Source organism: Schistocerca serialis, chromosome 5 (genome assembly GCF_023864345.2).
Source record: "Schistocerca serialis cubense isolate TAMUIC-IGC-003099 chromosome 5, iqSchSeri2.2, whole genome shotgun sequence".
In the NCBI taxonomy this organism is placed as follows: domain Eukaryota; kingdom Metazoa; phylum Arthropoda; class Insecta; order Orthoptera; family Acrididae; genus Schistocerca; species Schistocerca serialis.
In genome coordinates this window covers 142694814-142710715 of record NC_064642.1, presented here as the reverse complement: position 1 = coordinate 142710715, position 15902 = coordinate 142694814, and the positions used below count along the sequence as shown (strand labels likewise).

The 15902-nt window shown below is 39.1% G+C and overlaps 1 protein-coding gene across 1 annotated transcript in view; it reads right to left on the bottom strand.

Moving 5' to 3' along the window:
• The window catches only part of LOC126481639 (NADH dehydrogenase [ubiquinone] iron-sulfur protein 3, mitochondrial-like), a 69052-nt gene extending 54348 nt beyond the window's left edge, over positions 1-14704 (bottom strand). Inside the window, exons 1-3 of the mRNA XM_050105538.1 lie at positions 14545-14704; positions 14149-14220; positions 13687-13934 (exon numbers count right to left, since the gene is read on the bottom strand). Of these exons, the coding sequence (XP_049961495.1) occupies positions 13687-13934; positions 14149-14220; positions 14545-14605 (381 nt within the window). The 5' untranslated portion in view covers positions 14606-14704. The remainder of the gene's footprint in view (positions 1-13686; positions 13935-14148; positions 14221-14544) is intronic.
• Between the last annotated feature and the right edge of the window lie 1198 nt (positions 14705-15902).

The window sequence follows — 15902 nt, the reverse complement described above, 5'->3', positions numbered from 1 at the left end:
TGCCATCCAATGCTGAAGCATTCATGAAAGTTGGAACTGTATTCTTATCTCATGGCATGATTTTGTTCCTGTAATCAAATAATGCCCTTTGACAAAGAATATAATAAACTAATAGTGACATCAAATTCATTGTGCTTAATGAACTTCTGATTGCTTATCAATTAATACTAATGATGAAACAATCCATCATTGACCAGAAGAACCACTTTTTATGATTCACACAATTTGTGCTACATAATCTCATTCAATTTTGACAATAGTCTTTCGCATCTTATAGTCTCACATGGTGTCTTAATAATGAACTGGCTCTTTTCGTTATTGCTTATAGTTATTATATACTTTGAAATTAAGTAAATTACTGCACATATTTCAACAAGTTTATAATAGAAAAGATATAGTCACAGGGCTGTTTACACGTGGTGCATTTTAGGCCGTACATTGCTAATGCAAAATGTAACTAACATACCAAAATTGTTTTTAAAACTGGAAGAAGAGCCACATCTATTTCCAATCTCTAGTAAATTACCGAACTATCAGTTTAATAAGTCATAGCTGCAAAATACTAACGCGGATTCTTTACAGACGAATGGAAAAACTGGTAGAAGCCGACCCCGGGGAAGATCAGTTTGGATTCCGTGGAAATGTTGGAACATGTAAGGCAATACTGACCCTACGACTTATCTTAGAAGAAAGATTAAGGAAAGGTAAACCTACATTTCTAGCATTTGTAGACTTAGAGAAAGCTTGTGACAATGTTGACTGGAATACTCTCTTTCAGATTCTGAAGGTGGCAGGGGTAAAATACAGGGAGCGAAAGGCCATTTACAATTTGTACAGAAAGCAGATGGCAGTTATAAGAGTCGAGGGGCATGAAAGGGAAGGAGTGGTTGGGAAGGGAGTGAGACAGGGTTGTAGCCTATCCCCAATGTTATTCAATCTGTATATTGAGCAAGCAGTAAAGGAAACAAAAGAAAAATTCGGAGTAGGAATTAAAATCCATGGAGAAGAAATAAAAACTTTGAGGTTCGCCGATGACATTGTAATTCTGTCAGAGACAGCAAAGGACTTGGAAGAGCAGTTGAATGGAATGGACAGTGTCTTGAAAGGAGGATATAAGATGAACAACAACAAAAGCAAAACGAGGATAATGGAATGTAGTCCAATTAAATCGGGTGATGCTGAGGGGATTAGATTAGGAAATGAGACAATTAAAGTAGTAAAGGAGTTTTGCTATTTGGGGAGTAAAATAACTGATGATTGTCGAAGTAGAGGAGATATAAAATGTAGACTGGCAATGGCAAGGAAAGCGTTTCTGAAGAAGAGAAATTTGTTAACATCGAGTATTGATTTAAGTGTCAGGAAGTTGTTTCTGAAAGTATTTGTATGGAGTGTAGCCATGTATGGAAGTGAAACATGGACGATAAATAGTTTAGACAAGAAGAGAATAGAAGCTTTCTAAATGTGGTGCTAGAGAAGAATGCTGAAGATTAGATGGGTAGATCAAATAACTAATGAGGAGGTATTGAATAGAATTGGGAAGAAGAGGAGTTTGTGGCACAACTTGACTAGAAGAAGGGATCGGTTGGTAGGCCATGTTCTCAGCCATCAAGAGATCACCAATTTAGTACTGGAGGGCAGCGTGGAGGGTAAAAATCGTAGACGGAGACCAAGAGATGAATACACTAAGCAGATTCAGAAGGATGTAGGCTGCAGTATGTACTGGGAGATGAAGCAGCTTGCACAGGATAGAGTAGCATGGAGAGCTGCATCAAACCAGTCTCAGGACTGAAGCCCACAACAACAACAACAGTGTGTGGCTGGATTGAAGAGTTTTTAGCAAACAGAACACAGCATGTTGTTATCAATGGAGAGACATCTACAGACGTTAAAGTAACCTCTGGTGTGCCACAGGGGAGTGTTATGGGACCATTGCTTTTCACAATATATATAAATGACCTAGTAGATAGTGTCGGAAGTTCCATGCGGCTTTTCGCGGATGATGCTGTAGTATACAGAGAAGTTGCAGCATTAGAAAATTGTAGTGAAATGCAGGAAGATCTGCAGCGGATAGGCACTTGGTGCAGGGAGTGGCAACTGACCCTTAACATAGACAAATGTAATGTATTGCGAATACATAGAAAGAAGGATCCTTTACTGTATGATTATATGATAGCGGAACAAACACTGGTAGCAGTTACTTCTGTAAAATATCTGGGAGTATGTGTGCGGAACGATTTGAAGTGGAATGATCATATAAAATTAATTGTTGGTAAGGCAGGTACCAGGTTGAGATTCATTGGGAGAGTCCTTAGAAAATGTAGTCCATCAACAAAGGACGTGGCTTACAAAACACTCATTCGACCTATACTTGAGTATTGCTCATCAGTGTGGGATCCGTACCAGATCGGTTTGACGGAGGAGATAGAGAAGATCCAAAGAAGAGCGGCGCGTTTCGTCACAGGGTTATCTGGTAACCGTGATAGCGTTACGGAGATGTTTAACAAACTCAAGTGGCAGACTCTGCAAGAGAGGCGCTCTGCATCGCGGTGTAGCTTGCTCGCCAGGTTTCGAGAGGGTGCGTTTCTGGATGAGGTATCGAATATATTGCTTCCCCCTACTTATACCTCCCGAGGAGATCACGAAAGTAAAATTAGAGAGGTTAGAGCGCGCACGGAGGCTTTCAGACAGTCATTCTTCCCGCGAACCATACGCGACTGGAACAGGAAAGGGAGGTAATGACAGTGGCACGTAAAGTGCCCTCCGCCACACACCGTTGGGTGGCTTGCGGAGTATAAATGTAGATGTAGATGAAATAAGTGATGTATCTTGGCGCTATGCAGAGTCGTGGCTCTTGTTTCTCTTTCGTATATAATTTATTAAGTCAATTAGTCACATTCAAAGCTAACATTTCATTACTAATTATTTTCATTTTAAAACTGGAGCTAGACAATCACAGATAAGGTAGCACAGGTAGCCTTACACAAGTAGCATATATTTCAGTTTGTCTTGTCTGCACTAACAGCTTTGTTCACGAAACATTCAGTAACTGTTTTATCATCCACGGTGATTATATCAGACCTGTTTCCTGGTGTCCAGTCAGCAATTGTGCCATGAATATTTCAGAAATTACATCAATTCAAAATTTTATTGCTATATGATCTGACTTTTCCTTAGTTACATGTTTAAAAGACTCATTATCAGATTCTGTCATAATTGCAATTTAATTTGCCTATCTGCTACATTTTGTGTCTGAAGAACACAATGCAACATATCAGCTATAAGAGAAATATGGAGTTTTGAGAAACTACAAAAGCAGAGTTTGTTGAAACTTTGCCGTACAGCTATGTTCCGCAAAGAATCTGTTCATGTGAACTAAGCCTTAAGGTGATTAAAGAGTTGAATCTGTATCCCACTTTTTCTTAAATTAAAGAACTGAATCTGTATCCTTCTTCTTCTTCTCCTTCTCCTTCTCCTCCTCCTCTTTTAAGACACACTATCATTTGATAACTGTTGCTGAAATATCAAAGGCAATATATCATCATCTGCAACCTGAATATTTATCAACACCAACTTAAGAAATCTGGAAGAAAACTGTTGATTAGTACTGGAAACTATTAAATTTACTGAACTGCTTGGGCAACTTCAATGGAAAGCACACCAGGACATCAGGGATAAAGCTCCTGATAAATATGGATCAACATTTTATAATTACAATCCACAGTCTTGTAAACTATTTTTTGAAGCAGAATGATTGTTTTTTTATCTGCTGACACTGACAAGTGTTACCGTGACTGTGATGGGAGAGTGGAACCCTAAACCCCCGTTGGAAGAAGACTCAAAATTTCATTATTGTTTTGCTGTAGATGAAGTGTTTCCCCACACAGAACATGGAATGAGACTATGTCCTTAAAGCCAATTAACTCATGGAAGGCATGTATTTAACTACATATTATCCAGGGACGATTTGAAGAATTTTCTTTTGCCATGTTAGAGTCAAAAATCTAGGTGTACACATAATGTCACCTCACTAATGTGGTAATGCAGCTGTAACTGTGACTGGATCCTGAGTCAGCGGTTTACTAGACAAGAAATTAAGGACAAGCCACGTCAATAGTTTATGGAAAAGCACATTACTGGCATAAAAATAATATGTTTGAAAGTCATACTAATTCTCATTTCACCAACCATGGATGACTCTTAAAAAAATATATTATTCCACTGAAAAAGCCTGTAAGCACAACTATTTATTTACAACCAATACAAAAGAGTTACATGTTTGCACCTGTTACTTTCATTCAGAGCAGTCACCAACGTTGTCCAGAACCTGTTGCCAGCGATGTGGAAGGCGTAGTATACCGTTAGCAGAGCCTGTTCTATTGATGGTGCAAATGGAGCAGTCTACTGCCTGTTGAATATCTGGAACAGTTCTGAAGCGAATGCCACGAAGTGGTTTCTTTATCTTCGGAATCAAATCAAAGTCACAAGCACTTAAGTCACCTGCAGCCAGCTTTGGGAAAGAAGCAGCAACACTTTCTGTGAACCAACCCGTCATATTACACAACAATGCCCAGGTGCATACAGCGCAAGCTGTGGCTGCTCTGTTCGGTCGATGGGACGGGGAAGTATTGTACCACCCACCATACTCCCCAGACTTAAGTCCTTGTGACTTTGATTTGATTCCGAAGATGGAGGAACCACTTCATGGGATTCGCTTCAGAACTGTTAAAGAGATTCGACATACAGTAGACCGCTCCATTCACACCATCAACAGAGCAGGCTCTGGTAACAGTACACAACGCCTTCCACACTGTTGGCAACGGGTTTTACATAACACTAGTGACTACTTTGAAGGACAGTGTCAGGTTGTGAATAAATAGTTGCAACTATTTAAGTTCCAACCGTTAAATATGATAGTAAGAGAGAGCCTTTAGAATCAGATTTTAGATTGTAAGATATTTCCAGGGGCAGATGTGGACTCTGACCACAATCTATTTGTTGTGAACTGTAGATTAAAACTAAGGAAGTCACAGAGGGGTAGAAAATTAAAAAGCTGGGACGCGGATAAACTGAAAGAACCAGAGGCCGTAGAGTGTTTCAGAGGGAGCATTAGGGAATAATTGACAAGACCAGAGGAAACAAATACAGTAGAAGAAGAACAGGTAGCTTTGAGAGATAAAATAGTGAAGACACCAAAGGATAAAGTAGGTAAAAAGACGAGAACTAATAGAAGTCCTTAGGTAACACAAGAGATATTTGAATTTAATTGATGAAAGGAGAAAACATAAAAACGCAGTAAATGAAGCAGGTGAAAAGGAATACAAACATCTCAAAAATGAGATCAACAGGAAGTGAAAAACACTAACCGGGAATGGCTAGAGGACAACTGTGAGGATGCAGAAGCATATATCACTATGTGTAAGATAGATGCCGCCTACAGAAAAATTAAAGAGACCTTTTGAGAAAAGAGAACCACCTGTATAGAGCTCAGATGGTAAACCAGTCCTAAGCAAAGAAGGGACAGCCAAAAGGTGGAATGCTTATATAGAGGGTCTATACAAGGGTGATGTACTTGAGGATAATATTATGGAAATGGAAGAAGACGTAGATGAAGATGAGATAGAAAATGCGATACTGAATGAAGAATTTGACAGAGCACCGAAAGACCTAAGTAGAAATGAGTCCCAGGAGTAGACAACATTCCATTACCGGTAGAACTACGATAGCCTTGGGAGAGCCAACCATAACCAAGGTCTTCCATCCGGTGGGCAAGATGTACGAGACACGCAAAATACCCTCAGACTTCAAGAAGAATATAATAATTCCAGTTCCAAAGAAAGCAGGTGCTGACAGGTGTGAAAATTACCGAGCTATCAGTTTAATAATTTATGGCTGCAAAATACTAACACAAATTCTTAACGGATGAATGGAAAACTCGACAGAAGCTGACCTTGGGGAAGATAAGTTTAATGCCTGTGGAAATGTAGGAATACGCAAGGCAATACTGACCCTACGACTTATCTTACAAGCTAGGATAAGGAAAGGCAAACCTACATTTCTAGCATTTGTACACTTAGAAAAATCTTCTGACAATATTGACTGGAATACTCTTTCAAATTCTGAATGTGTGCAGGGGTAAAATACAGGGAGCGAAAGGCTATTTACAATATGTACAGAAACCAGAAGGCAGTTATGAGAGTCAAGGGGCATGAAAGGGAAGCAGTGGTTAAGAAGGGAGTGAGACAGGGTTGTAACCTATTCCTGGTGTTATTCAATCTCTAAACTGAACAAGCAGTACAGGAAACCAAAGAAAAATTTGGAGTAGGAATTAAAATCCAGGGAGAAGAAATAAAATCACTGAGGTTTGCCAACAACATTGTAATTCTGTTAGAGATGGCAAAGGACTTGGAAAAACAGTTGAACGGAATCAACAGTGTCTTGAACGGAGGATGCAAGATGAACATGAGCAAACGCAAAACAAGGATAATAGAATGCAGGCAAATTAAATCTGGTGATTCTGAGGGGATTAGACTAGGAAATGAGACACTTAAAGTAGTAGACGAGTTTTGCTACTTGGGCAGAAAAATAACTGAGGATGGTCCAAGAAAAGAGGATATGAAATGTAGATTAGCAATGACAAGGAAAGTTAGTCTGAAGAAGAGAAATTTGTTAACATCAAGTATAGGCTCAAGTGTCAGGAAGTCTTTTCTGAAAGTGTTTGTATAGAGTGTAGCCATGTATGGATGTGAAACATGGACAATAAATAGTTTCAACAAGAAAAGAATAGGTGTGTGTGTGTGTGTGTGTGTGTGTGTGTGTGTGTGTGTGTGTGGTCTTCAGCCCTGAGACTGGTTTGATGCAGCTCTCCATGCTACTCTATCCTGTGCAAGCTTCTTCATCTCCCAGCACCTACTGCAACCTACATCCTTCTGAATCTGCTTAGTGTATTCATCTCTTGGTCTCCCTCTACGATTTTTACCCTCCACGCTGCCCTCCAATACTAAACTGGTGATCCCTTGATGCCTTAACGCATGTCCTACCAACCGATCCCTTCTTCTAGTCAAGTTGTGCCACAAACTGCTTTTCTCCCCAATCCTATTCAATACTTCCTCATTAGTTATGTGATCTACCCATCTAATCTTCAGCATTCTTCTGTAGCACCACATTTCAAAAGCTTCTATTCTCTTCTTGTCCGAACTATTTATCGTCCATGTTTCACTTCCATACATGGCTACACTCCATACAAATACTTTCAGAAATGACTTCCTGACATTTAAATCTATACTCGATGTTAACAAATTTCTCTTCTTCAGAACATTTGCTTTAAAAGAATTGGAGACTAAGACTGTGCAGGCACTGTGAGAGTGCGCCTGAGTTCTACTAACGTGGAAGAAGACACGGAAATTCCAATTCTGCAGTTTCAAGGGAAAGATAATGGCACAAAGACACAGGGTGTTGTGAATGACACTGTTGCAGCTATTCAAGTGAAATTAGAAGTTAACAGAAGTTGCCGGGCATCAAAAGGAGACGTTTAAAGAGGTATTGTGATATCACCAAGAAGTTATTTTCATCCCAGCCCAGACTAATGAAAGAATGTGTTTGTAAATTGTAACCAACCCTCATTAATGATTTTGTATAAAATCTTACTCTGTGCTATTGGCCCAAAAACTTGCTGTCCGCCAACAAATCCAGATAATGCTACACATGTGAATCATCTAGCAATTTGAAAGTAAGCACAGCAGTCATACCAGCATTAATGTAGTGAAACAACTGTCAACATTGTATCAAATGCCAGTGTAATCAACAGGATAAAAAGGTGATAACCCAAAAATTTAGAGAAGCTATTACAGTGATTTAATGGTGTCAAATTTTTAAACAGTTTTGACCTCACAAGAAATTACTAGTAATTTTTATTGCACCCAGAAAGCCAAAATACATCGCATTTCTGTACAATGGCCAGAGGCTTCAATTTAAGAGAACCTCATTTAATTTGAATGTATTTTCTGCTGGCATCATGGGAACACTCGCTCAGTTGTATCGACAGATGTCAGGAGACATGTGCAATACCATCCACAAAATTTAGATAGAAGAAAGCACAGTAACTAGATAAAAATCGAAGATAATATACCAGTACAGACATATTCAAAAGACTGCCAGATTACTGTGGCTGGGTCACTACTCAGAAATAGTAAGTGACCAAGTCACTGCATGACATTCTAAAATCGCACACCTATTATTTTTAATGAGTCCTGACATCACACAAAGCCTTAAAACATGAACAACTCTCACCTCATTAGCAGTCAAAATAGAAGGCAGGTCCTGTAGGAGATCCAGTTCTGCCGTCAGGTTGTAATATAGAACAGATTCAATAAAGATGTCATATTGACAGCTGAGGTCCACATTTCTTACACATGTCGGCTACTGGCAATGTATAAGATAGCCATGTGTCAATGGGCAATGTCCCACTCCATCCCTTGTAAGTGCCACTTCTTCAGCTTTTCACAGCCAGAAAGAAGTAAGCTATGGTCACACTGAAAGCTTCACCTGTCACAGTTTACAGCTCCACACCAGCAGCCACTATGTCTCCCACCAACATGTGATCTTTGAGCTCAATTTGTGGTAACAGCCTACAGAGGGACCGAACAGTGAGCAGGAGGTGTAAGGGTGACCGGTAGCAAGAAGGGCACTTTGGGAATAAGAGCACATAAGAAAGTCCTTGCCGTAATGTCATCTTATCTGCTCTCACAGTGCCTTCAGGATATCAAAGAATTCAGCATAACAACTGAAAACTGCTTTTGGAGCCCTGCAGGATAAAGTCTGAGAACATCTATCTGCATCTACATATATACTCTGCAAACCACTCTAGGTGCATGGTAGGTGGTACGTCCCATTGTACCAGTTACTAGGGTTTCTTGCTATTCCACTCACGTATGGAGTGTGGGAAGAATGATTGAGTGCCTCTGTGTATACAATACTTATTCTAATCTTATTCTATGTGAGCAATAAGTAGGGGTTTGTGGTTTACTATTACAGAAATCATTTAAAGCCTGTTCTTGAAACTTTGTTAACAGTGCTTGGGTAGCTCAGTTGGTAGAGCACTTGCCAGTGAAAGGCAAAGGTCCCCGAGTTCGAGTCTCAGTCCGGCACACAGTTTTAATCTGCCAGGAAGTTTCATATCAGTGCAGAGTGAAAATCTCATTCTGGAAACATCCCCCAAGCTGTGGCTAAGCCACGTCTCTGCAATATCCTTTCTTTCAGGAGTGCTAGTTCTGCAGGGTCCACAGGAGAGCTTCTGTAAAGTTTGGAAGGTAGGAGATGAGGTACTGGCAGAAGTAAAGCTGTGAGGACGGGGCATGAGTCGTGCTTGGGTAGCTCAGTTGGTAGAGCACTTGCCCGCAAAAGGCAAAGGTCCCGAGTTCGAGTCTCAGTCTGGCACACAGTTTTAATCTGCCATGAAGTTTCACAAAATTTCCTCATCATCAATTTGTAATCCTGTATGAACAGCCAATAAGTGTTTTGTCTCATCACTGTTGTCACACATGTTTGAGTCCTGATTGTCTACAGTAAGGTAATTCATGACACTCCTGTCCTAATGCTGTACCAAGAAAACATTTCTCCAAGTCATCCACACATTGACCATACACTACACCACTCACTCCCATACTGAACTGTAGTGTCATGCACACTTCTCATAAGATGATTCAATACTGTGCACAGCGACAGTACATCTGTGATTGGATGGTGGTTGTGGATCAATTAGGATTCCTGGGCTGGCAGACCTTTATTATAGGTGGTGTGTTAGGTTGCTGTCTGTACATAAAAACAATAAGTTGTTATTACACTTATCAGGCTTACCACAAGTGATGGGGGATTTGGATTTAGAGAAATCAAAATAAAACGTTTAATTTAAATCCTTGATTGCTTTAGATGAATTTCAAACGTTTATTATTTGATAGACAAGATTAATGGACAATTTCAGTAATTCAGCATTATTTTTGTCTGCAGTTTTGACTAATAGTTCTGGATTAACACCATAAAAATAAAAAGAGTAAAAATTAAGAATTTAAAGTTGAATTTAACATAGTGCACTTTGGACACTTCAGAAAACATCCCTGAAAGATAGTGTCATCGTTTGCTGCTTTAGGGGATAGGTTTCAACTTAATTATCTCATATAAATTATCCCCTCCATCACAGGCAGCATGTGCCATCTATCATAGGTGTTTATCCATACAGTGTTTATGTATGAAAAAACAATTAGAATTAAAATATAACTTACGGAATTCAGTTGATCTTGAACATGACTCAATGAAATGAGAGTCTTTCTTTACTATCAAAAACCAACGCATGATTTTAGTGATATGTGGAAGAGCTTTCATTGCGAAAAAATAAATTATTGCAGAAGAACTTGGTGATGCTTACTAGTTTCCATATTTCCTAGCTGTGCTACTGAAAACAAGCTTAATAATGAACTGTTTGTCAATAATGGTGGGCAATCATTGCAACAATGAACTGTCTGCCTACTTGCCAGACCACTGTTAACCAATATCACCTGCAAGTGTAATTTCTCTAAGATGATGGTAATAAACGAAAGGGGAAAAAAAGTTGCAGAATGTTTCTATTCTCTACATGTAATTTCAGTGCCTTAGGATTTCATTGAAACTATGCACAATCATGACTTCCATATTTTTAACCTCCTCTCATAGGCTCATTCACTCATGGAATGCCTGGTATAATATGTGTTATATCAGTATTAGAATACAGTTAAATGACTTACAATAAATGGGAGTAACACAAATATATTTTGGGGTAATTAGATACAAGCTACATAATGAAGCAATTTGAAGCACGCTTTGATCTTGCACACATTGCATTTGGAGAGGTCCCAAATAGTGATTTTCAACAATTTTGGAATTTTCAAAATCTGAAAAGTCAGTATGTGCATGCAAGTGACACAATCAAATTTGTTTTATGAATTCAGCCTTATCACCTCTCTATACACACCAAATATTGTTTCAGTACTATCATTCACACACAAGATAAAAAATACCGGAAACTTGCAAAAATGTGATAACTTGTGTAGCTGTATTACTTCTCAACCATGAACCATTGCAACACATCCTTGCTTTCTCCTACAAGGGAGAGGTGATACCTTTTAAATGACATCAACCATTTGGCTGTATCTGATTTAAGGAGGTAGGTGGTCACACATGGTGGCACATTTTTTGGAGGGGGGTGGGGGGGGGGGGGAGAAAGAAAGAAAGAAAGAAAGAAAGAAAGAGAGAGAGAGAGAGAGAGAGAGAGAGAGAGAGAGAGAGAGAGAGAGAGAGAGAGACCAACATTGTAAGTTTGGGAGGGCCCAGCTCAGTCCCCCAGGGGTTTCACATTTCAATGTCTGACTTATGAACTTACCTTAGTGCAGGTATTAACTGTACTAAATTTCATTAACATTTGTAACCATGATGCTGTCTGTCCGTTCCATCCATTGTCTGTACCACTCTCAGCGGAGGGATAGAGTTATTCTTACAGAATTTGTTATGCTGATATAATACACTATAATGAACAAAGTTAGGAACCACTGCGTCAGTGGACAAGATTATCATGTACTCTTTACTAGTGTCTCCTTGAATAGTACCCAAAGGCATGGAGGTACCTTTATCAGTTCAAAATTGAACATGTGACCTTCATTGAGGCAGTGCTCTTTCACTGCAGATTTGTGTGTTAGCAAAGGCGAATGTTTCTTATATATTCAATACAGCAATATGTCTGGATGATGTCTTGGCATCCACACTTCCAGCCAATATTTGAAAACATGTGGGTCCTCTAATATCTTTGATGGCATCCAGCATTTCCTTAACTCTGGATTTTGGACATAACATAACATATGTGGATTTTTGTTCTGAAGATAGTTTCTAGAAGGTGCTGCATCCTGCCAGGCAGATTGCTTGATCTCTATGATATATGATGGGGAATACAGTATTGGAGAGTAGAAGCTAATGCAAATCCTATCACTTATGTAAAAATCTCCGAGAATTACTTTTTACTGGTACACAGACTGTCACAGTACATCATCTGAATTCTTTTTATGAACAGTAAGGCTGGTTACCTGATATTTCACCCAGGAAGATTAGCTATCAATTATGTACTGATGTAGGGCTCACTGGAAAAGAGAATGCACCAGAGATGCAAAGAATCTGGAAATAATGAAAAGACAAGGATGCGAGGGAAAAGAATACATTTGTTTGTGCTGAGATAAGAATTCAGATGAAACAATACAACATCACAAGAGGCAATACTGATCCTACAAATTCTCTAGGGAAATAGGTTAAGGAAAGGCAAACCTACTTCTCTAGGATTCATAAATTTAGAGAAAGTTTCTCACAATGTTGTCTGGAATACTCTGACGTTCTGCAGGCAGAGGTAAAATACAGGGAGCAAAAGAGTATTTACAACTTTCACAGAAACCAGACAACAGAGTCAAGGGGTGTGAAAGGAAAGCAGTGGTTGAGAAGAGAGTGAAACAGGGTTATAACCTATCCCTGATGTTATACAATGAGTACACTGAGCAAGCAGTAAAGCAAACAGAAGAAATAAAAACTCTGAAGGTTGCTGATGATATTGTAATTCTGTCAGAGACAGCAAAGGACTCTGATGAACGACCGGACAGAATTGAGAGTGTATTGGAAGAGGGCTATAACATAAAAATAACAAGAGCAAAACAAGGATAGTGGAAAGTAGATGAATGAAATCCAGAAATGCTGAGAGAATTAGGATTAGGAAACAAGACATTAAAAGCAGTAGGCGAGTTTTGCTATTTGGACAGCAAAATAACTGCTGATGGTTGAAGTAGAGAGGATCTGAAATGTACACTGGCAATGGAAAGAAATGCTTTTCTGAAGAAGGGAAATTTGTTAACACTGAATATAGATTTATACAACAGGAAGTCTTTCCTGAAAGTATATGTATGGAGTGCAGTCATATATGGAAGTGAAACATGGACGATAAACAGTTTAGACAATAAGATAACAGAAGCTTTTGAAATGCTGTGCTAAAGAAGAATGCTGAAGATTAAATCAGTAGATCACATAACTAATTAGAAGGTATCCAATAGAATTGGCGAGAAACAAAATTTGTAGCACAATATGGCTAGAAAAAGGTGTCTGTTGATAGGACACATTCTGAGACATCAAGGGATCGCCAATTTATGCTGGAGGGATGTATAGAGGGAAAGAATCATATAGGGAGACCAAGACATGAATATAGTAAGCAGATTCAGAAACATAGGACCTAGTCGCATGGATAGTTGAATCAAACCACTTTTGGATTAAAGACGATAACAACAGCAACCTCCAAGACACATTCCAGTACCTGTATTTTATATGCTGACAATAACTGTAGTGTTGGAAAAACCCAAAATAGCTTGAGAAAGCTGCTGTGATTTGATACAGTTATTGATCAAGAATATTATATCAGCACGTACTACAAAGCCAAACCTTATAGATAAAGAAAAACACGAGGCTTATAAAATAATTTTCGCATTGGCAGCATCAAATAGCAAGCATTGCAATGCAAATGGATCCCTTTTGCTCCAGTAGACATCTAAAGTGCACTTTTATTTTGAGTTAAAATTAGATATTTTAATAATTATGTTTTACTGACTATGGGCCAACACAAACTTCTTAGTAACATACCTCAAATCTGAACTGTCTGCTAGGCACATCAACACCTGCTATATCTACAAGATTGGCAAACTGTGCGTTGTGATGGTCCTTGAGGAATTGTAAAACTGGAACTACACCCTCTGGGACAATCAATACTTCAAGTTCATCACCTGCTGTCAGCTGGACTTTCTGCACAAACTTTGGAAGACATTCTGCTACATAACAGCCATAATCACTCAATTGTGCACGTTGTGCAGCATCAAATTTACGAGCAGTTGCTGTAACATCAATGTCACATTAGACAAGGTAGACATATACATGTATTATCCAATATATTATATCATGAACTGAAAAAAAAATAAACTAATTAAAGGTGTATTATACAAACAACCAAGGCAAACTGATTGCATATTTCTATAATGGCCATAATTCTCTTCCTGTATGAAGAAAATAAACAAGAAAAATATATGTAAATAAAAATGGGTGACTTACGCCTAGTTTCTGCTGCAGCTGCTGCATTATCATGTTTACGTCTAAGATGAATGGGAACACCGCTCAGACAGCCTGTAGGGAATTGTACATTGACAGCTTTCAAATACGTTGTCTCTATCCCCACTAAATTCTATACATATCGTACTATTCAAGTTGTAAGTGAAAAATATAGGAAAGTACTTTCACTGGCATACGATTAATTCATCAAAGGTTCAACAGCAAACTGAAGAGTCGTATTTGGATGTTACTTAATAACAAACACCAATGGAATGTTTTCAGCATATTAAAAGTCTAATCCTGGCTCTTATATAGAGATACAAAAATTGCTGCCCGTTTTAACAAATACAACACACGAAATGAAAATTCATATAGATAAGTATTTATTAGTGTGCTTACCAGTCTGAGACACCGTTGTTCTAAATAATCCACATACATTTCTAATCACAGACACAGCCATGTCTCATATAATAACACAAACACCCACAGGCTTATTAGGTTTCGGATTCGGGCTTTCTGCTAGATCTAAGATGTTTCACAGTCAAAGATATTTCTATTGCAGCAATTAAATGCATTGCGTTAACCATGGAGGTAAAGCCCGGTCCACACGCAACGATCTGTCTGCGCAGACATCAGTGCAGATGTCTGTACATGCAAAAGATCGCTGCAAATGTGGTGTGTTCACACGACACAAACCCCAATCTACTACTCGCCCGCCATCTGTCGGTGTAGAAAAGAAATATCAGTGGCAAGCGACTACGCTCCCCGTAAACGTCAAACATTTAATTCAGTTATTTTGAAATATAGAAATGGAGGAAGTTCTGTTGTGGTCTGTGTTCGCAACTTGTGTTGCAAAAAACATTCGGACCAACCGCAGGAAACAGAGAAAGCGGGCAAAATGGTGTAGACAGTGGCTGCTATAGCGAAAGCAGTTTTCTCACGTAAATTTACTGAGAGAGTTGCAGCACGAACCTAACGACTGGCGAAATTATTTGCGGATGGATGTCGAAACTTATAATTATCTCTTAAAGCTTGTAACCCTTCATATTATGAGAAAAAATACTTGTATAAGAAGGGCAATTTCTCCTCATGAACGGCTGGCGGTAACATTGACACTCCAATTTCATCTTCAATTGTACTCCTGCTTGGTCTTAGCGTTTCTTGATCACTAAGAAAGCCAAGCAGATCAAAATACCATAACGTTGGCTGGTATACTTGATCTACTCCTACACCAGATCTAGATTTCTGAACTTTGGATAACTCAATTAGAGCATTGTATGCTGCAGTCTTTTTGTCTCGGTCACTATATTCTTTACTTTTAATCTTCCACAAACATGGGTGGTTTCTACATATTTCAATGAATTCACTTACAAACTCTTGAGAACACTGACGAGTATCAGCCAATTTAATGCCCTGTGCACGCAAACACTAGACTGAGCAAACAGCTGTTTCGCGCCAGATTTGCGGCAATCTCCTGTCCACACGCTCCAACTTGTCTGCGCAGATGTGGTTTGAACCCACAGATTTGAGAGGTTTCGCTCAAACCTCCAACTTCAACTTCCAGGTTTGCGCACACCTCAGGTTGGTGCAAATCTTCTGTCCACACGCAACGATCTGTCTGCGCAGATGTGATGTGCGCAGACATTTGCGCAGACAGATCGTAACGTGTGGACGGGCCTTAAGAATTCTTACCTCCATGGCATTAACATATTTGTTAAAGTGCCGTCACACCTCCTTGACAGCAATTAAATGGCTCG